General features: G+C 38.4%; 1 protein-coding gene across 2 annotated transcripts in view; it reads right to left on the reverse strand.

The window, feature by feature from the left end:
* The window catches only part of CTNNA3 (catenin alpha 3), a 555,174-nt gene that overhangs the window by 208,222 nt on the left and 323,967 nt on the right, over window positions 1-22,985 (reverse strand). For both annotated transcript variants that reach the window (XM_075505306.1, XM_075505308.1), the window contains exon 9: window positions 2,759-2,851. In XM_075505306.1, coding sequence (XP_075361421.1) covers window positions 2,759-2,851 — 93 coding nt within the window. The remainder of the gene's footprint in view (window positions 1-2,758; window positions 2,852-22,985) is intronic.

Consider the following 22,985-nt stretch of genomic DNA (forward strand, 5'->3'; position numbering starts at 1 on the left):
ACTAACACAGAAGCCAGGTCAATAACAGGCTAGATCCTCCTCATACACAAGCACACAGGTTTTTCTGGGGCTTTTCTCCCTTGTTCCTCCTCTTGTTGGCCTGGTGTGCTGGATGTACTTGTTGAACCACCTGAAAGCTGATTAGCCTGTAAAAATGTAAAAACCTATCAAGAAGTTAGATAGAGAAGCCAGATCCTTGTCTGCTAATCTTCGGTTTCCTACATTTGGGATATTTTTCCATCTCTATATTAACAGGTTTACCCTCTATCAGGTATCTTTGCCTGTTCCAGAGGACTAACTATTAGAGGAACTAGAGACTTCTTCGAAAATGCCACTGAACTGAAGCATAAGGGTAAAAAACCCAAGATCTGTATTAGCAAAACAGCTCTACAAATCTCTATCCTTGCTGTTCAAAAACAGAAGTTTGTTTGCTTTTGTGGGCTCTTTTCCTTTCCTTTCCTTTCTTTCTCATGCATTTCATGAGGTCATGATCTTGTTTGCACACCAGGAAAGTAACATGGCCTTCTACATAAAACAAGTGATACTGTAGACTTTACCTACCTGACAACACTCAAGAAAATTCTCCCAACCAAAAGCTAGTAACATGAACAGAAATAACTCTTCCTTCATCAAAACTTATGCTAGGAGCTCTTTATTTTTTTATTCTATTAATTATTATTAACATTAATTATTCTTAAAATTAATTTTTCATGAAGTATTCATGAAATTTCAGGAACGACAGGCATTATGTGTTTTGTATTGGCTCTAACATACATGCCTAGCTTATTTCATTGATTGAACAGTCAAAATATTTGCTAAGAATCTCACTTGAGAAAAAAAATATGGTCAGAGTTCAGAATCAACCCTCTACATTTTAACTACAGTACAGTATAATTAATATAACTTGTCTATGAATTCTAATAAGCATGTCTATGAATTCTAACAATTGAAAAGCTTTCCTCCAGGGTTTGCCAATTCTGTATCTGCCTTTTCCCCAGTGCTACATGGGAAATTTTGCTGGTCAAATCTGCAGAACTCCCAAGACTCCAAGGTGGTTTTTGTAGGTGTTGATTTCATTGCTGTTTTTCTGGTTGGTGTGTTTGGGGGGTTTGGGGTGTGGGTTGGTTTTTTTTTTTTTCCTTTTAATTCAACCATTTCAGATTTCAATCCAAACCATGTGGTTCCCTTCAAGAAATATAATTTTCAGAGCATGTAGAATCCCATTTTTTATCCTAAAGATTTAAGAACATTGGGGAGTTCTACATGCAAATTTCCCCATTCCAAGCTCTAATTGATATGCCCTGCAGGGATCTTAAGAGATAATTATTTTCCCTGTGGAGGATTTTTAAATGATATGGCATAATCTGATTTACTGAAAAATGCAGGAGCCTTATTCTGCTATTTCTTACTAAGGCAAAAGCCCAATTGCTTTTGCAGTGAATGGTCCTTATCTAAGAAAGCAGCAAATCCTGTACAACGAACACACCATTAATAGTAATATAATCTTATCACTTGCATACCACATTCTCTGTTTAGACAGACCTATAATCAACTAATTCACCCCTAGTTTACACTTCAAAGTTAAAAAAAAAGGGGAAAAAAAACAAACAAGAAAATTCCATTTTACTATAGGAAATTAAAACCCTAGCAACTTAAAGGGCTTTGGAGAAAATAAATATTTTAGTCAAAATTAGATTTGGGGAGTTTCTGGTATCAGGTGCAATACTGAAAGTGTAGGTTTTCAACTAAGAAGCTACATCTGGATGCATAATAATGTATTATAAAGATGCACTTGTACCCCTGGAGAAACAACGAAGCTGGAAGAAGCTATTCATGAATTCTTCTCACAAGCCAGCAATGTTCTTACAAAACCAGTAACATATTAAATCAAATGGAGTGGGATGTGAAACACAGAACTGTAAAAGTTATGAAAACAGACATTGAAACTGAATGATTCAAGAGAAAACACTAATCTGTGGTATTTTCAGAATATCACATTTCCCTCATAGCAGTTTCTTTTTCTCCAAATCTTGCATTTACTCAGCAGGCATAAAGTGGACTTCTCAAGCTTGTAATTGAACATATTATTAATATTTGGTCTTCCCCTTCTATTTCAACTACATTTAGCATTCAAACACACAAAAGGGTAAGAATATTTGGGCCACTGCATAAACTATAGTGTTCTTCAAAGAACTAAGGATCTTGAAATTATGTAGCCTCAAGGCTGAAACACTCAGATCAGATTCACACAAATCAGTAAAATCTTTGCTCTAAACAGATGTAACTGCAGAAGTTTTTATATCTCTATAATTCTGAACGTGACAAATACAGAGTAAATACACTTTTAATAAGATATTAAGTACAAAAACTTTAGCTGTAGCTGTGCTGTTTTTCATTAATTTGCTTAAGACAAAAGCTCAAGCTACCAATTTGCCTATCATGTTACTCTGTTGATTCAATCAGGTTTCATTTCAGAAACAGAGCAGCATGTTTCTTCAATTGCAATTTTTACAGCTTTTTAAAACTTCCCATCAATACAGACTATTAACAATTCCTATGTTAACCACTAAGAAAAAATAAACAAATTAACTGAGTTTTTGCCTTGATTTATCATTTGGTCTCCATTTACTACACTAAGTTGTGTGAATGGAATGTGAATTCAGATTGAAGGAGCATGACTAAACACCTATGGTATGTGACAAAAATAGTGTATGCTCAGTGCATACAACATAATGGGAATTAACTGAAAAAGTCATACCTGTGGGCACAAAGTCTCTATGTGATTAGCTGCCATTTGGACAATTTTCATTCCGTCTTCATTTGTTGACAGTGAACAAGCAAGATTAGCAACCTTAAACAAACAAACAAACAAAGTTTTGTAAGCAAGTATTCATCCCCTGACTCTCAAACTTGCCAAAAACCATCTCTGCTAGAAAGCCTTCATGGTTTGGGGAAATTAATTTGTCAAAGAACATATATGAACAAGGAAACACAGGAAAAGAAAAAAGAAGCTATGGAAAGGAGTGACAGTAACAAGAAATCTCATGACCTCTCCACAGTTTAGGTTCAGCACATAATAGCTGCAGAGTGCTGTTTAGACAACATCAGGAAATTTCAAAGTAAGACCCTAAGGCTTCAGCTGGACTGCTTGTGATCATGCCTATTAATTTTTCAGAGCCCTTCAAACCATGTCCAGCTTTTTAATTTTTTTTTTAAACTTACTTTTTAAGACCTTAAAGATCAAATAACATTTTCCTTGATTTGTTGTAATGAAATGCAAAATTATTTATGCCCTGAGCTATCCACAGATCATTATTTGAATTAGTGGTATCATTCTCTACTGAAATAGTTGTATCAGTGCGACTTACACTGAAAATGTATAAGGAAACTTGAAATCTGTGAAAGAACAAGTCTATCTTCTGTTTTATTTTACTATACACCATAGAGATACAGCTTCCTTTAAAGGAAAAAAGCTCTTCCATGACGTTCCACAGTTCAACAAGTCTGGTCTGACTGAAACCAGCTCCAACAGAACTTTAAAAAAAAAAGCCATCAGAAATTTTTCAACTGGTTTTTTTTTCTTTACCATGTGAAAAAGCATATTTGTTCAACTTGTACCACTCAATGCAACATGTCTATTCATAATCATTCTCTCCAAACATTTCCAAGATACTATGAAAGCAGTGACAGAGCTCTTCCTTGAAAACATGCAGAACAGCGAACAAACCATACATTATGAGTTTTAGCAACATCAATTAATACCATAATTAAGGTGCAGTGGGAAGAAGACGACTTTGAACTGAGCAGCTAAGTGCAGCGCTGACAATAGATAAAACACTCCATTAGCCTGATGGATTTTTAGATTATGAAGGCACCAAAGACTGGTTATTTGATGCCCATCACCAGTACACAAAACATATGACAATGCACATTTCTTTTATATTCCTGAAGTTATTAAAAGAGCTTCTCACAGGCACTTTAACTTGTTAACTTGTGTTTTTATTTTTACTGTTGACTGAGGGTTTGCCTTTCTTTATTGGGGGGAGGGGGTTCCTCTCTTTAGAATCTGGTGAGCCACCAACTTTTCAGGCTAGAAATTACGGAAGAATAAGACCTGTGTATATTAGATGCAATCAGTTAAAAAAAAAAATAACTAATCATATTCCTCTCACTGACTTACACATTACATAGAGCATACATGTATACCTAGGAGAGAGCACAACTGGAAAAGTTTTATCTGAAAATGTATGCATGAACTTTTTCAGTTTCAACTCTTTACCTAACAATTGAAAGGAAAAGGAAGAAGTATTTAGAGGCTGTTTGAGATACATTATACATGAACAAGTTCGCACTGTTGTCAAAAATTCTTTGAGATGGAAGGCTTTTTACCTTGACTATGCTCACACAAGTGGACTCACACTGTGTATCCTGATGTTCTCTCCCCAGATGGAAGATACATGCTTTAAGAAGTCCTCAGCTTCCTTCAACCTCCTATTTCCAAATGCTTTCCACTGGAGATTACAAGGCAAAAAGGAAAATACATATAGGCAAAACACCTTGGGAGATCCACTAATTACTTCCAGTGGATCTCCAGAAAGGTGTGACAAGAAAGATTCTTCAGAAAAGTGTGATAATTTGCAACAGCTGATGCCCTAAAGCCATATATTGCTGGAGGTAATGAAGATAATGTAATATCCTTCCTGTAGACAAAAGAAAAGCATTCCCAACCCATTCAGAGCTTCAGGACAAGTAGAAGTTCACATGCAATTCGAGACTGCCTCTTCACCGTGAGAGGACCAAGAGGTCTTATCATGTTGATTCTGCTGAAAAGAAAGAGGACAGCATGATCCTGTTGATAAGAGTCCTTGGAAGAGACATTGCAACCATGACTCAAGGATGGATGATAGTGGTTTAAGAATGAACCGTGGTTCAGAGTTAACTCCAAGGTGAGAACACATATGCAAAGCCAAATGCAAAAGTGAGATTTCTAAGTAGGAAAAGAGTAAAGAAATCACTGTATGCCTCACCACCTGTTTCATTCTCAGTTGAGAACAGCTTTACTATTCAATTGTCCACACTGCGAACTAAGGATTAAATGCACCCCCAAGGATTCTTTTCAGTCAAATTCACTGCATTAAATCCCCAAAATGAGTATTTTATTGGGAATAGTCAGTCTGCCAACTAACTAAATTCCTCTTACATAAGTTGAACTAAATGAAGCAACATGTTCCTGAGATGTGATCCCCCTCGCTCCACCAGTAAGAGCTCAGTTTCTTCTCATTATTTTATCCAGACTCCTAACTCACTTATACTGTAAATCATTAAGGATGACTAAGTTGTTAATTCCAAGAAAACTTGTGTTTCCTTTTCTTGGTGAAGACTTATTATTCTTCACAGTAAATACTTCCTGTCAAGAAATTCTTTCCACTGAGGAAAGGCCTTCCAAAGCTCTGCTTAAAGTTAACTTTAGGGTGGGTTAACTTTAGGTTAACAAGGTCCTTCACCACACTGCAGGGTAAGCCCAAAGTTTGTTCTTTGTAAAATTTTTTAGCACGGTGTGAAGAACTCTCTGGCAACCCAATCCCTCCCATTGAGAACCCTATAGATAGTCTTAAGACCATGCTGGGAGCACGTATAGCCTTGGATGACGAATGCCCTGTTGATATTTAGGTGTCTGGAATATACTCTCAATCAGAAATAAGGAAAAACAATGATATGTCTAAAATAAAATCTGACATGTTTCAAATTTCAAGAAGGTTTAACTTGTGGGTCACAAGTTTTCAAATACAGTCTTTACTAGAAAGTTTAAAATACTGATCCTGTAATTTTGCCAGTCTTTTTTTTTTTTAATTTATGTAATAAAGATCAGAACAAAAACCTATTGGTGTTCCTCAAGACCAAGCACAAGTATTTCTTATATATACCTCTTGAGAACATTAACCAGATACACTGTCACTTTAATGCATATATGAATTTACCAAGTCACTGACATGATGACTGTATTGTGGGGGGTTAAAAAGGCCTAAACTGAGGACCTTTTTTTGAAAAAAGTTTCACAAAAGGCAAAGCCTCAAAGACCTTCTGATCCATCAAGGTTTACCTTTGTAGCCGCCAAAGAGATGGGCACCAAATACAAACAAAAGAATTGGGGGGTGGGGGAATGGAGACTGGGTGAGGGACAGGACACTACAACACAAAAAGGAAGCATACAGAGGGTGGAACAAGGACAGGTAGCCTGGGAGGAATACAGAGAAATTGTCCGAGCAGCCAGGGATCAGGTTAGGAAAGCTAAAGCCCTGATAAAATTAAATCTGGCCAGGGACATCAAGGGCAACAAGAAAAGCTTGTATAGGTACGTCAGTGATAAAGGCAAGACTAGGCAAAACGTGGGCCCTCTCCGCAAGGAAACGGGAGACCTGGTTACCTGGAATATGGAGAAGGCTGAGGTACTCAATGACCTTTTTGCCTTAGTCTTCACCAACAAGTGCTCAAGCCACACCACCCAAGTCACAGAAGGCAAAGCAGGGACTGAGAGAATGAAGAACCGCCCACTGTAGGAGAAGATCAGGTTAAAGACCATCTAAGGAACCTGAAGGTGCACAAGTTCATGGACCTGATGAGATGCATCTGTGGGTCCTGAGGGACCTGGTGGATGAAGTTGCTAAGCCACTATCCATCATAATTAAGAAGTCGTGGCAGTCCGGTGACGTTCCCACTGACTGGAAAAGGGGAAACATAACCTCCATTTTTAAAAAGGGAAAAAAGGAAGACCCGGGGAACTACAGGCCAGTCAGTCTCACCTCTGTGCCTGGCAAGATCATGGAGCAGATCCTCCTGGAAACTATGCTAAGCCACATGGAAAATAAGGAGGTGACTGGTGACAGCCAACATGGCTTCAATAAAGCCAAATTGTGCCTGACAAATTTGGTGGCCTTCTACAATGGGGTTACAGCATTGGTGGATAAGGGAAGAGCAACTGATGTCATCTACCTGGACTTGTGCAAAGCATTTGACACTGTCCTGCACAACATCCTTGTCTCTAAATTGGAGAGACATGGATTTGATGGATGGACCACTCGATGGATAAGGAATTGGCTGGATGGTTGCACTCAAAGAGTTGTGGTCAATGGCTCGATGTACAAGTGGAGACCAGTGATGAGTGGCATTCCTCAGGGATTGGTATTGGGACCAGCACTGTTTAACATCTTTGCCAGTGACATGGACAGTGGGGTTGAGTGCACCCTCAGCAAGTTTGCCGATGACACCAAGCTGTGTGGTGCAGTCGACACACTGGAGGGAAGGGATGCCATCCAGAGGGACCTTGACAGGCTTGAGAGGTGGGCCCATGCGAGCCTCATGAAGTTCAACAAGGCCAAGTGCAAGGTCCTGCACATGGGTCGGGGGAATCCCAAGCAAAAATAGAGGCTGCACAGAAAATGGATTGAGAGCAGCCCTGAGGAGAAGAACTTGGGGGTGTTGGTTGATGAGAAGCTTAACATGACCCAGCAATGTATGCTTGCAGCCCAGAAAGCCAATTGTATCCTGGGTTGCATCAAAAGAAGTGTGGCCAGCAGGTCGAGGGAAGTGATTCTGCCCCCCTACTCTGCTCTCGTGAGACCCCACCTGTAATGGCTTTAAACTGAAAGAGGGTAGATTGAGATTAGATATAAGGAAGAAATTCTTCACTATGAGGGTGGTGAGGCACTGGAACAGGTTGCCCAGAGAGGTGGTAGATGCCCCCTCCCTGGAAGTGTTCAAAGCCAGGTTGGATGGGGCTTTGAGCAACCTGGTCTAGTGGAAGGTGTCCCTGACCATGGCAGCAGGGTTGGAACTAGATGATCTTTAAGGTCCGTTCCAACCCAAACCATTCTATGATTCTGTGACACAAATGGACACAAATACAATAAAGCAATCCATTGAGGTAGAGATTAATCCTGAGTAATCACAGTTCAGAAGATATTTCATTTGTAGGAGTTGAGAGCAACTGAATATTGAACTGGGGAATAACATTTGAATTTCAGCATTAGAGCAGTCAACATGGCTTTTGATATAAATTAGATACGCTACATAAATTGATTTTAACTGTTAGTCTGCTCTCTTCCAACCATAAATGAAAAAATGTACTTACATATTCTTTGCTTCTAATTTTGTGGTATACTGAACTATCTTCTACAAGTTTATTATGTGTTCTTAGCTTCTACCACTAGCTTTATTCGTGAAGCCTTAAAAAGTCTTTTGAGGAAAATGACTGTTCATACAAAGAAATGTCATGGAAAAACTAGGGAGGTCAACAATAAATAATGACTCTATTTTTTTAAGGAAAAGGCTACATTGATCTATGTATGTCTTCTAGTCATTGCTGCATTTTTGTATGCATTTATGATTACTATGTGCATTTTTATGAGCTTAATAAAACTTACATAGACTAACATATTCCTTTAGAATGAAAAAACATATTCCTGTGGACTAAAAACTTACCTCCAGCGGGCAATAAAGTAATATCACAATGTTGCTTGTTTTCCAACCCATTTTCTACCGTAAAACTTAATTTCTTTCCAGATCAAGTCAAATAGTAATACTGAGCTATTTATAAGCTACTGCCAGAGTTTATATGTTATTTTTGCATTGATTATAAAATGCTTTAGGACACTTCAGGTCAAAAGTTACACTATTACTTTAATTTTTATTAGTTTTTACTTTTGTGGGATAGTTAGAAATTATACTCAGAAATACATGTATTATGTTGTTTTCCCTGTCTCTTTTAGCCTTTCACCTTCCGCTCTTCCAGAAAGATTCTTGAATCTGCTAATTTAACTGCTGTGGGGCACTACTATCTGAAAGCCTCTTCACTCATCTTTTGGTTCCTTTTGCATATCTCTATCTCTTCCATTTTCTGCAGAACTGAATTACATAGTACTCCATTAATGCCATAATCACTACTGATTCAACAAAATTAGCTCTACCTTGCACACCAGAGGCTTATCGCTGCCCCTGTTCAACTGTAACCAACTACCTTGTTAACATGAAGAAACTCCTCAGAGTATTATGTAACTTTAAATGTTTCCTGTAATGTTATTTGTCAAGCATGCTAAAGATTCTATTTCTGTAATTAATTAATAAAGGGTATTTGAATATCAATGGACTAGACTGTTCTCTTTTTTTTTTTAACCAACATAAATCTAGAACAACCCACTGCAACCAGTTTATTTCAAGTTCCATGTGCTCAGACAAGTCTTATCTCATACAAGTTCATTTAGGAGATTATTTTGATAAACTAGGCCTCAACCAAAATAAAAATGGAAAATAAACTGAACAAACACAATACTCTGAGGCAAAGATCATACATGTGTAAGGGAAATTCTGCACAGTAACACTTCAGAAATAATTTCGTTTTCAATAAAGACGTCAGGGCTGATGCAGAGCCCCACTTAAGCTTTCTCTCACTGCTTTGGGTCATGGTAAAGACAGCTGATGAACTAAGTTAAGGATTTCCTCTCTAGACCTCAGTGTGCAGAGCCCTGGTTACAACCAAAGAAAAGAGATTGTATTTGGATTACATTTGTGCTCTGGCAACCCAAGGTAGCTGAAGAGTCCACTAAGTAGAAACTGTCTATAGGCGTGACTTGTGTCTCACTGACAGTTTTTCAAAAAATGTACCACCCACACCAGCAGCAGACTTAATCTTCTGCAATAACCACAAAGTGGCCTTTGATATCTGACGAAAGGTCCTTCCATGGGCCCAAACATAAAAGCAGGTGAAAGATCCAAATGTAAACTACTTTATGAAACCTCTCCCTTAGCACCATTTGCTGAAATGTTAGCAACAGAGGGCTTTCCAGCAGTACCCCACAAGTACAGAAATGGAAAGAAAACTACCTGAAAAGGAGAATAGAACAAGCAAAGAACTGACTAAAACCCAACTGTTTTACTGCCTTGTGCCTACCTCTTTCTTCATGCACATAGAAGAAAATGCCAGTATAAAGACAAAAATTTATTTTAGCAGTAGAGGTGTTGTATGTTATATTAAACCAGAAGAAAGCATGGTTTTCAAAAGGAGAAAGTGACTATCCAATTCTATAATCATGTAACCAATAACCAACCTTCTGATTTTCCTTACCTCAGCCTGACAACAAACATGGCAAATAAGATAGCAGTTAACCATGAAGCAAGAGAAAGAGGCCACCAGTCATGCACAGAATTAGCCAATTCCTTAAAATATCTAAGAGGAGGAGTGATCAAAACTCACTGCCAGAATATATAATCCTTGAGGGAACTGGGCACCACATTCACTGAAGTGCTTTTGAACAGATTAGTGAGCTGGGCTTGACTGTCTGACATTAGCAGGATTTGATAAACATCTATCACCAGTGAAAGCCAGTAAGGACCAACCAGTTCTCAAAACAAATACAACATCTCAAATTCCAAATATCCCATATATTTTCCAGTTTTTAAATAAAATACCATCTTTTGAGAGGCGATATTTTACCTGTTTCCCTCCCATCAACTAATCTTTTTGTATCTTCCTAGGTGTTTCAGTGTAAAATTTCCCAATATCTCTCTCCTTCTGCACAAACATTTCTTTTTTCCTTTCCTCCCTGCATGAAACCCTCTATCTCCTGCACTTAAATAGTAAAGAGGCAAATACAACACATATAATAAACTGGCATTAGACTACTCAAGATTTCAGGCCCTTTTCCTCTATAAAACAAAGGTAAGATCCAAACATACGTATGAACAGATCCTCATTTATTTTCTTATTACTCATTATTCAAATACTCTATGAAACAATATCCATTACCCTTGTTTTAAGGATTTTTCTGTTAGACTAAATAACATATGGCTTTGTCATACAAATACCCAAATGTACTCGGGTGACCTTTGTTTCCCCCAGCCGCAAAATCTTAGACTCCCTGTTGTGAGAATCAAAATCTTCACCTCTTTGCCTCTGACTGGTTAACTGAGATGGAAATCAATCCCAGGAGATGCAGTGTATTTCCTCCAAGATGCATGCACCCTCTATTATTTAAATCAGCATGAGATAAAAAGACTCAGTATGCTAAAAAAAGGAAACCACACAGCTCTCACTTAGCACTTAATAAATATTAGTGGAGCAGGATAGGAAACAGGCTTCTTTCCAGCAGTGTAATCACTTAGTTACAATGCCAGAAATTCTTGCATTTCAATGTAAATGTTTTCAGTTCCTTGAAGAAGTAGGACACCTGACAAATAAAACATTTTATGATTGTAGTTCATGTAACGGTTCTTAAAAGAGCTCAAAATAGAAGCAGTCTCCTACAAAAATTGGGTGTTTATCCTTTTACAACAACAGCTATGCTTTAAGCACACTGTTCTGGTGCAACACCTGGATTGGTTATACATGCTACAGATTTACATTTTTATAAATAAAAAGTCAATCATACTAAGCATAAATTAATTAATTTGACAATACATGAAAAACAGAATTCACATCTGGAAAGTTACAAAGAACAACCACTCAGAATTGTAATTAATACTGTATCATAAATACTTACAAAAAAAATTATGACATGAGGGGTGGGAAAAACCCACCAACAAATCCACAGATAATCAAAGAAAATGAGAGATCAGTGCAACAAAACATAACTTCAGAATTTAATCCATCTCAGGATCAGCCCTTAACAGAACTTTTGCCTCCACAGAAAGTATGGCTATTCATTTTCTAGCTAACATTAATATCAACCACCTGCTTCAGCAATATAGAAAGTATATAGCAGTACAGGTTTCGGGAATATGTATTTTTTGCACTAAGAAGCAGTTAATGTACATTCTAGTTCATTCCCAACTATCATTATTCTTAACTACTGGTACAGAATTATAGATGTGTGTGGTGCTTGAGCACTTACCATCAAATCTAGAATGAGAATAATAGGAGAGTCAACAATAACACACTGAGGGTTAGCTACAGCTGAATGAAGTTTGACATGCAGAATGTTAATGCACATTACCTAGAAGCATAAATGAACCCTTCAACAAAAGAACTCTTTATTCTGCATAGTTGAAAGGAAACAAGAAGAGAGATACAAGCATACACTTACTTAATAATACAAATTCAATTTACAGTATTACCAGAAATAAAGTAGCTCACATCAGCCACACAAACTTTGATATTAATTTTCACACATCCACCATTAAAATAGTACCTACTTTATTTTCTGCAGGACCCAGTACTGTGTTACAAATTGCACGTGACAAATTCAAAAACAGTGAAACTGTTTATCCTCTAAAAATTACTACAGAATTCAGCACACCCAATTTCTTTTAAAAAGTAATCTCTTCTTGAAACAACAAAATTTCATGATGATGGGTTGTCCTTTTGTTCACAGGGCTAAGAGCAAGAAGACTACCTTAGATCCTTAATCCTGAAATCAGTGCAGCAACTTTGTATTTCCCTGCAAACTACTGAACAGAAGTTCAATGACACTAGCAATAACTAAAGGAGTACTAAAACATACCAATGCATAGGACAAGATTTTAATTTCACTTTACTTGTGAAAATCCCAAATACTATGGCTGACTTTGGTTAAGGTTTGCACCAAAAGGTGTCACTGACTTTCCAGAAATACACTGTTTTCCTCCCTAGATATTTAATTGAACCAAATCAGTACTGCAAAATAAATGCACAAAACCATTCAACCATGTATGCCAGTATACATCGTTAGTAAACTGGGATAACACAGTGTCAATGAAGGCAATATTTGCTAACTTATTATTCATGGTACAAATTGGTTAGTACTATAGTGAAAATCCAAATTAAAACACAGAGGAAATGAATATATAACAAAAATGGGAAACGGTATAAAGCTGCATATCTGTGCGTACTGCATGACAAACAAGGATTACCCTGACACTTTAGGCATTCTTATTGTCAATCCTGAGAAGAATTCTCCTCAAAAGGGAAAAAAATGCTTTATCATAGAAGTAATTTTCCTGATATCCATGCAAACGTGTAGCTGGAGGTCCTCCCGCCCTCCAGGGGTGAGGGGGGGGAGGTGGGGGCGAAGTGTCATCCAACTTTTTCCAAGATTCAGCTTGTGGCAATATCAGAATTCTAGTACTTTGAAAGCCTTCCTAGAGCAAGTACAAGGTCCATCTCCCAACTTAGAAGAGGATGACATGTAGTGAAGAAAGCAGGTCGGAGCCTAAGGCACCTTATGTGATGCACAACCACCAGCTCCTCCTACCTCACACAAATGCATCAGATATGTTTAAAGAATTCTTTTCAAATACTGGTTTTTCAGAAAGAAAAAAAATCCTATTTCAGAACTTGTCATGAGTTAAGTCTCTCTTTCAGTACTCTTGGAATCTTTCTCCAACCCAATTGTCTCCCTCCAACCTTTGGGACAGGATAGCACCATTTCAGCACTAAATGGTGTGCAACCCTAACAGCACGTTTGCACATAGGAAAAAAAAAAAAATCTTATTTTCAGAAAAATTTTTGGTTTTACACTTTACAAGTAACTGGACAAGTCATTTTCCCCCCCTAGACTTTCCAACAGTTGAAATGTTGACTATTGCTGTTTCCTGGAATTAAAATAAAGGAGAGTAACTCAGAGGAACCCTCCTAGAGAAGACTACCTTAATGATTACCAGAAAGCAAGGTACAGCCTTTCATGCAGCCTCATTCAAGACAGGAAACAATCACAGAACACAGATGCACAGATTTGTATCTAGCATTAAAAAAAAAGTATTCATTTCACAGAGTTACACAGGATACAATATACCTTAATGTTTTCAGTGTTACTATAAAGACCTTTAGTCTATTGTTGTCCTGCTTCCACTGAACAGGACTTGAAAAAATAATATCCAGAGGAGAACTACTACTATAGCACTCCATCACCAAACAGCTTTAAGCATAAGGATAATGCATAATAATTAAGTACAAACACTGACCAAAATACTAAACAGTACTGCATATCACTCTCTTCCACTGGTGAGCAGCTGCTCAGACAAGTACTCCCAAAAGCTTGTTAGTGCTTAAGTGCAGTCCTTCATCTCAAAAAAAGCCAAACATCCTGACTCAAAGAACTGAAACTGAAAATTTGGCAACCTAGGAAAAAAGGTACTTCTTAATACATTGTTTTCTATTGTTGCCTCATGGACTGATATTTTAGATTTTATGCTGCACAAAATTAGGCCTTAAAATGACAAGGCCATTAAGCTTACTGCTTGCAAAAGGAAAACACCACCTCTTAACATTGACGACTTGATAAGGAAGAAAAAACACAGATATTACTAGTTTTTAGCGGCCTGAATTGCCCTGCATGCTCTGGGCCACACACTGCCTGCCCACGCAGTTTTCCCCTCAGCACCTCGCAGCACAGCACTCAGAAAAGCCTCGGCCAGGAACGGCGGAATCCTCCTTCCAGAAGACAAAAACACGTGTTTGGCAATATATGTTAAAAGCTTGACAGAGGAACGTGCAACCAAACCCCCCCACTCCCACTGGGCAGGACCCCCCCTCGCTCACTCAGACGCCGCTGAGCGCACCACCACACCACAACTGCAGGGTGGCCACGGAACCTTCCAGAAGGGGCAGGGAGCTGCCAGGAGGCAGAGGCATAAACTGGCAGCTGCAAAGGCCACAGCCGGCCTAGCGGGAGGGGAGCGGTGCGCTCTCTGCCCTATTACGCACAGCCGCTCCCCAGCTTGCTCTGTACCAGGGTGATCCAGTGACTGCGTCCTAAGCACGTCCTAGGACTGCAGCACTGAAGTAGGACTGAGTTTAAGGGATGGGTGCCTGGGCCTCGACAGCCAGTGTGTCCCGCCCAGGCCGTGGTGGCAGGGAGGTGCCGGGGGGGCAGCCCCACATGTGACTGAGGGTGGAGGCAGGTGCTCCCCTGCTGTGAAGAGAGGGGTTGCAGTACAGAGCGCGGCAATGGCTGGCCCGGCCTGGCTCTCGCAACACCGACGGCCGGGGCAGAAGGGCCTGTGCCTGGAAAACTTAAAAGACCCTTTTATTGAAGGGGTAGCTTCCTGAAAAGACACTTTAAACACCGTGATTTCCTGCTGCCAATGGTTTTGTTTTCTTCTGTCAACTAACCACACAGGAGAGGCATGAGGTCTGGGTATGTGCTAACTCTATTCAAAAAACTTCCCATACTGAAGTGAATCAAAATTTTAAATTGAAATTTAAAGCTGTAAACATGCTTAGGAAGCTTTTTATGAAATGTTCAAGCCAATTGTATTTGCAGTGGCTATAAAAAAAATCCGTAATTCACTCATAATGAAGTACATACACATATGCATACTAGGTAACAAAGTTGTCTGTAAAGCAAAATAAATGTTACACTGCTCCAGTGGTAAAAATCTAATCTGTGCCACAGGCACATAGTATCTTCTTATGCATTACATTATGTCATTACTGCATTACAGTATATTCTTATGCATTCACTATGGGCTACATTTCAAATATCTTGTAAATATATAATTAATCCTCTCATTCATTTTTACCCCACCTTTATCCCTTAAATGAATATCTAAGTAATTTTTCTCAGGTTTATTAGTTTCTCTTCTCCTCTTTGTGAATGGTGTCATGAGCTGCCTTCCTGCAGCTACTGTGAAAGCCATCCATAGACAGCGAATTCCAGTTGCAGTGGAGCTGGAGGTAGTCTCCCAGCTACTGTAGTTTATATGGAATAAATGTTGTACTACCATAAAATGTTTCTGTGTCAATGGAAGTCTTTATTTCATGTTAATTGAGTTTAAAGTTTCATAAAACATTTTATAAGAAATCCTTGGCTCATTTTTGCAATGTGATCTCTGGTCTAGGAAAGGTAAAATTGCTCACAAAGGAAAACACTTAAAACTGTTTATAAAGCCTTGCAACCAAAACTTACATATAAAACCATCCAGATTTCCAAACTGCAGATTGCAGTGCAGTCCGAGGCATCGTGTGGGCTCACTCTTAATCATGTGGATAGAATTCAAAGTGTAGGATTGTGATCCTCCTAAATTCACTGACAAAACTCCTATGGAGACTGTATCTCGTTTACAGTACACTGGCCTTGAAAAAGGGCAAATGAATTCACTGTTAATCACTGTGAAGTGATGCACAGATGAGAAACAAGCCTAACGCACAGTAGACATCTGTCCAACAACAACAGCGTAAAAGATGTGGGAGTTACTAATATGTTTCAAAGGAAACAAATCTCTGTGCAAGGAAGTCTAGAATTACAACCTATAAATGATTCCTAATAAAGGGCTGACAGGGTAAATGTTAATTAAGCTAAAACTCAGAATGGTCATCTGAACTTCCCATCACAAAAGTACATAGGATATGGCTACTACCATCCATCTGTCCCTTTACTGGACTGGTTGGGTAAAAGAGAGCTGATAGTGTTGTGACTGAGGAGAGTTCATTAAGAGAAAACATGCCTAGATACTTTAATTCTGTCCTACTGAGTCGAGCAAGGAGGTTCCTTGTGTCTAGCAAGACCAGCCGGTGTTTTTCAGAAGAAAGTTTTAGAAATTTGTCATGAACTCACTATTTTGAATACTAGGCTAACCATTATTAAAAAGCAATTTAATATAATGATGTTAAAATGTAAGCAATGTGATCTCCTTGGAAGTAACTATGTTGACATTATTGCATATTGCTTGAGTTTGTTGTTCAGTTTCTATTAAAGAGCTTCAGCAGATGATGAATTAACTAAAGGGAAATACCTAACCGTATGTGTCTTTTGTCTCAGCCAAGTTGTCAAAAACATAACCACCCAATGTCCCTGTTAAAGAAAGATCACTTGCCTTCCTTGTGATTGGAAATTCTAGTCCACGACTTCCCATACTATGTTTTCTTGATAATTTCCTTGGGTTCTTTTAAGGGGAGTTCAGCCACTATTCTTTTAATTTTATTTATGCTGTTAAGTCTGTATTATGAAAGGATTTGTCCCATTTTTTTCTTGCCTCAAATACAAGATACTAGATAGCTTCTTGATAAGTATTGTGCACAAATTGCATTTCAGAACAAGAACATTTCTCAGTTATTTCAATGTATTCAAGAATTCATGTTATTAAGTACAGTCTTGTAAAAAGCATCACCCTGGCAATGGGGGAAAAAAATACTAGTTCAAAAGCCATTTGGCAGTGGTAAAATACCCAGAAAGATTCCTAGAGAAGTTATTAAATTGAGCAAACAAACATGTTGCCTGATCCTCTAGAAAATACTCTTAAAAATCATAGAATGCTTTGGGTTGGAAGGCATCATCTAGTTCCAACCCCACTGCCATGGTCAGGGGTTGGCAATTTTGCTCAAAGCCCCCAACCTGGCCTTGAAAACTTCCATGGGTGGGGCATCCACAACTTCTCTGGGCAACCTGTTCCAGTGCCTCACCACCCTCATAGTGAAGTATTTCTTCCTTATATCTAATCTCAATCTACCCTCTTTCAGTTTAAAGCCATTACACCTTGTCCTATCACTACAGGCCCTGGTAAAAAAAAAATCTCTCCATCTTTCTTATAAGCCCCCTTTAAGTACTAGAAGGCTGCTATAAGGCCTCCTTGGAGCCTTCTCTTCTCCAGGCTGAACAACCCCAACTCTCTCAGCCTGTCTTCATAGGAGAGGTGTTCTACGCCTCTGATCATCTTCATGGCCCTCCTCTGGACCCACTCCAACAGGTCCACGTCGTTCTTGTTCTGGGGGCCCCAGAGCTGGACACAATACTCCAGGTGGGGTCCCATGAGAGCGGATTAGAGGGGGAGAATCACCTGCCTCGACCTGCTGGCCACGCTTCTTTTTATGCAACCCAGGATACAATTGACTTTCTGGGCTGCAAGTGCACATTGCAGGTTCATATATAATTTTTCATCTACCAATATCCCCAAGTCCTTTTCCATAGGACTTCTCCCAATCAATTCATCCTCCAGTCTGTACTGGTACCAGTGATTGCCCCAACCCAGGTGCAGGATCTTGCCCTTGGCCTTGTTGAACTTCATGAGGTTCACATGGGCGCACTCCTCAAGCCTGTCAAGGTCCCTCTGGGTGGCATCCCTTCCCTCAAGCATATCAACTGCACCAGCTTGGTGTCATCCACAGACTTGCTGAGGGTGCACTCAATCCCACTGTCAATGTCATTAATAAAGATATTGAACAGTATCGGTCCCAATACAGACCCCTGAAGGACACCACTTGCTACTGATTTCCATTTGGACACTAAGCTGTTGACTGCAACTCTTTGGATGCAGCCATCCAGCCAATTCCTTATCCATCAAATAGTCCATCCATCAAACTCTTATCTCTCCAATCTAGCAACAAGGATGTTGTATGGGACCATGTCAAAGGCCTTACAGAAGTCAAGACAGATGACATCTGTTGCCCTTCCCTTATTCACCAAGAGTCATTCCATCATAGAAGGCCACCAGATTAGTCAGGCATGATTTGCCCTTCGTGAAGCCATATTGGCTGTCCCTAATCACCTCCCTGTCATCCATATGCCTCTTGAGTTCTCTTAGCCTGTGGAATAACAACTTACAACAAAACCTCATGTTTTAGGCTAGAAATCTGTTTTCCAAAAGAGGTGAAATTAATGCAAACCTATTCTCTATGCATATATATATATATATATATACACACACATTATACATATAGATAAGTTTCTTTGTCTTCAAGAACTTGAGATCCCATTGGCCAATTTGACACAATAGGAGCCAGATCGTTTGACAGAAGAACAGCCTCTCATAGATGCACTTCTGACAATTTGCATAGAGGGTCATGTAGAACAAAGAATATTCAGCATCTCCACCGACAGGAATAAACCTCCTCCTTCACCAGATATCACAGCATCCATGTTTCAAAGGGAAAAAAATCCACCAAACCAATAAACCCTAACAAGTACACACACTCACAGAGATATTTGGTATTTAAGATGCATAAGCTTTAGTAAACTGACATTAACATTTTGATGACATGTGACTTTTTTAGCACCTTCAGAATTATTCTGTTATAGGTGACTGGCTCATTACAGATCAGTACTATCAAAACTATAAGACTTTTGGGGATGTAAGATGGAATCACTATTACCACAATTTCTAATATTCTGAGGAATTTCTAAATCTGGTTTCTGCAGTAATACAATAAAAAAGTCACTCCCACTGCACTTGCGTCAGCTGTCTTTACACTATCAGCAAAAATGTTAACCGGGTGTATTATGATGAGGAGTCCATGTTGAACCAAGACAATTTCCCTTTTGGAGCTCACATAACTTATAGTACACCCTGCCTCACCGTACTAGGTGGCTGACATTTCTAGCTGTTGAAATATGTCCCTCAGACATAGAAAGTCTGATAAATCTTTGGGTTGTTTATCTTTTTTCCCTTGCTTCACACTTATGCAATAAAGGCTGCGATTAAGAGGATTAATGAAAATGTCACCATTTATCACCTGAAGCTCAATCAGGAAATAGAAAGTTGGGCCTTATTTGATTAATTACATAAAGGTGCAAAAATTCTCACATTATGAATTCAGGACTTGCTGCAAGGTGCTGGAACTCTGTGAGGCCCAAAATAGCAAGGTTCAAAGTCTTAAAGTTTACATATGCTTAGAAGTACATGCTTGACTTAAAGCTAATTTTATTGAATCAATTTTCTTAATTCACTATTTTGACCAAATTAGCTCTCCATTAAGCATCCATCTACCAGCTCCAATACATCAAGAACAAGTTACCTGTCTTCAAAGGCCTCCTTCCATCTGCCTGCCACCTCTCAATTACTGTTGCCAGACTTCTTCTATTAGAATTTAAAGCATTTTTGCATTTAAAGCATTTGTGCATTTTTCCTGTGCTGCCTTTCATTTTAGAAATAATTCCACACACCTCCCACAAATGCCATTACCGTCTTTAGGCTTCCCTTTTGCATGCTATTTGCAAACAAACAAACAACCAGAGCAACACCTGACAACAGAGAGTTTGTAGGCTGTAACCAGTAAACTGTCTATGCTGTTTATTGACAGCTGTCACATCATCTTGACAAGCAGGTCAGTTTGCTGAAGGACTGTTGGTGCCTTCAGCACAGAAACAAATTCTAGTTGAAATGGGAAAGCAGGGGTTTAGACCTAACTCTTGGGCTTAGTGGCATTAAATTTGTGTTTCAGACATTAAAAGTTTGATTTTTTAAAAAGTTGCAGAAAAAAATTATCTGGAAGCAAAATGAGGAAGTGTATTTTTTTGTTTTGTAGTTAGATTGGTATTGCTTGCTACAGACCTATCTAATCACAGATTTGCTAAAATTAGCGAAGTCAGCAGTTGGATTGCTAAAATGGATCCACTAAGATCTTTGGATTTAACTGAACTGCAGCAATGAAGAACCTACAAGAAAGGAAACTCCGCTGCCCAGATCTCATGGATGTGCCATTAACTAATCCCTGCCTGAACAGGCAGGCTGCACACTGGTCTCTCTTGAAAGGGAAAAAGTCAGACAAAAACAGGGGAGTTTGTGTGATTCTGAATCTATGCAATCTATGCAAACTGAGGATGCATAGAAATTAGCAAACTGAAGGTGGTTTTCCTCTCAAAAATAAAACATTGTGTTAACTAGCTAAATAAGAGTAAAAAAAAAGTGTGCGATAAGAGAGGAGAGTTAATTTGTCAAGGATAGACTGATTCTAGAAATTAGTATGGTAATGGAATGAAAATCCGCTTCCCATTCATAAATATTGATCATGCTTAAAAGCACTCATCTCATTTACAAAAAACATCCTCCTAGTCTGCTTACAGGTACATTTTATTCCCAAAATGCTGACCAATATTCTGCATGCATATCTCTATATGCTAACAGCTTCATGTCTCAGACGTATGCTCTTTCAAGCAGAAAACCACACTTAAGTTCTGTGCCCACAGATCGTATTGTACAACAGGACCCTGCATCCTAGTGACAGCTGCTATGTTTATGTACATGACTAACGGAAGTTAAACTGTAATGCAAAAATAGGAACGATGATATATTCTTAAACTTAGGGTCTTTAATTGCTATTTTGATGCAGATGTGATTATATGATGATACCACTGAAAGTATATCATGGGTTAAAAAATAATAGTAACAACAAAAGTGCCAGCAAAAAAATGACAAGCCCTAGACTTGGATCTTAGGTCTGGGGATGAAATTCCTCAGCATTGAACTGACTAAAAACTTCTACGTAAAAGGATTCATGTTTCTTGTCTTCTGATTATGCTCGTAAGAAGAATGAGAAAAGATTCTGCTCTCTTCTGACATCCTGAAAGTTAATAAAGATGTTTGACCTCTATACATGCAGTTGTTGTGGATTTTTGCCACTGTCAGAAGTAGTATAGTTTTTTAATAGCTCAGTAAAATCAATACTAAAGAAATAGTAATAAAGCATTAAAATATTATTTTTATTTAGTGTTTACCAGTCCAGGATGAAAACCCCTAGAAATGGGTGCAGTGCTGAGAATACTCAATTCCCTATTGTCTTTGAAGGTGGTAGAAAGAAATCAGAATCTTCCAGTTGACAGTACTTTGTATATGCAGTACTTTAATATGTAAAGCAAAATTCATTAATGGATTGTTAAATTCCATTTTAGATTAAGTTGCTATCTGCCAGGAAACTATGTAAGTGTTACTTTGGATGGCAAATCTGGGGGGTTTTGTTGGTTTTCAGAATTCAAGTAGTTTTCTTCCCATGATCCTCAGCTCTGAGTAAAAGAGAAGTAATGTGAAGGAAAGTAGTCCTTATGTACTGGATGTTCAGAGGTTAAAACAATAGCCGTCACAGGCTGCTTGAAGGTTGGCTGTTGTAGACTAGACTCACGAAAGCACAAGAGTGAGATGATTTTTTTAGGGTTTTTTTGCCTGCATCTTTCAGAGCAATGGTGAGTTGTGCTCAGAACCCCATTTTCTGGGTCAGTATATTTAAAATCTGACATAGAAAGATGTAGCAAATTACATACAAAATCAGACAAAGTGGCAAATAAGAGCTATCATCTTTTTTATATATGTCAATAAAACAGATTGAGAATTTTCCCATTGTGAAAATGGGAGAATTTTCCCATAGTGAGAATTTTCCCATTGCACTTGAAAGAGAAATATTTACTGTTTGTACAGAAAATGAAAAGCAACTTATCACGATTAAGTTGCAGATTCCATGTTGACACTGACTTTTGGCACAGCTATTTTCCACAAGAGGCAGATGTAGAAAGCTTTAGTTCAAGAGCCAGTGGCCCTGTGTTTTGCTTGAGAGAAAGGAAGAGTTTTCTTGTAGCATGTTTATTAAGTTATTGTCAATATAGATTCATTTTGATTACCAAATACTTACTATTATTTCCACTATCCTGGGTTTTGCAAATATTTTTATTAATATGTTTAACCCTGAAAACATTTCATTTGTACCCTATGCAAGTTCTTCCATATTGTTTGCTGAAATGGCACTGTAACAGGACTGAATGAAAAATAATTCTTATATCTATCTCAAACCTCAATTTCTTTATATAAATTGCACCAATTAATCATTTTCTAAATAGAAGGAGTTCATTCAGATAAACCCTTACATGGACATTCTTAACTGAGTTTAATGGTTACTGACTTTGAGTTCGCTAAACTCACTTATCTCTGTTTTATTCCAGACTCCATCGTTGATCCACGACAGATTCATTCTCCCTTTCTGTCTCCTTCTACAGCTTATCTGTCTCATCTGTTTTCCCAAATCTAGGGACCCAGATATTTCTTGGAGTCTCCAGAGTGCTACTGAAACACAAATGAAATAAATGCTACCTTTGAAGAACTTAGTTTCTGTGAAGGATGAGCAATTCCATGAGTTTGGCTCACATTAGTTCAAACACACTTTCTGGGTCTAGCTCGTAGGTAAATAGGAAAGGCTCTAAACCAACAAACTAAAAAAAATATTTATACTTAAATTTAAAATAATAAAGGTGCCAATCCCAGACTGCAGTCATTCCACACACAATAGTTTCATCATGTTAAAGTGGCACAAAGCTATGAAC

Source organism: Mycteria americana, chromosome 6 (assembly GCF_035582795.1).
Source record: "Mycteria americana isolate JAX WOST 10 ecotype Jacksonville Zoo and Gardens chromosome 6, USCA_MyAme_1.0, whole genome shotgun sequence".
Lineage (NCBI taxonomy): Eukaryota > Metazoa > Chordata > Aves > Ciconiiformes > Ciconiidae > Mycteria > Mycteria americana.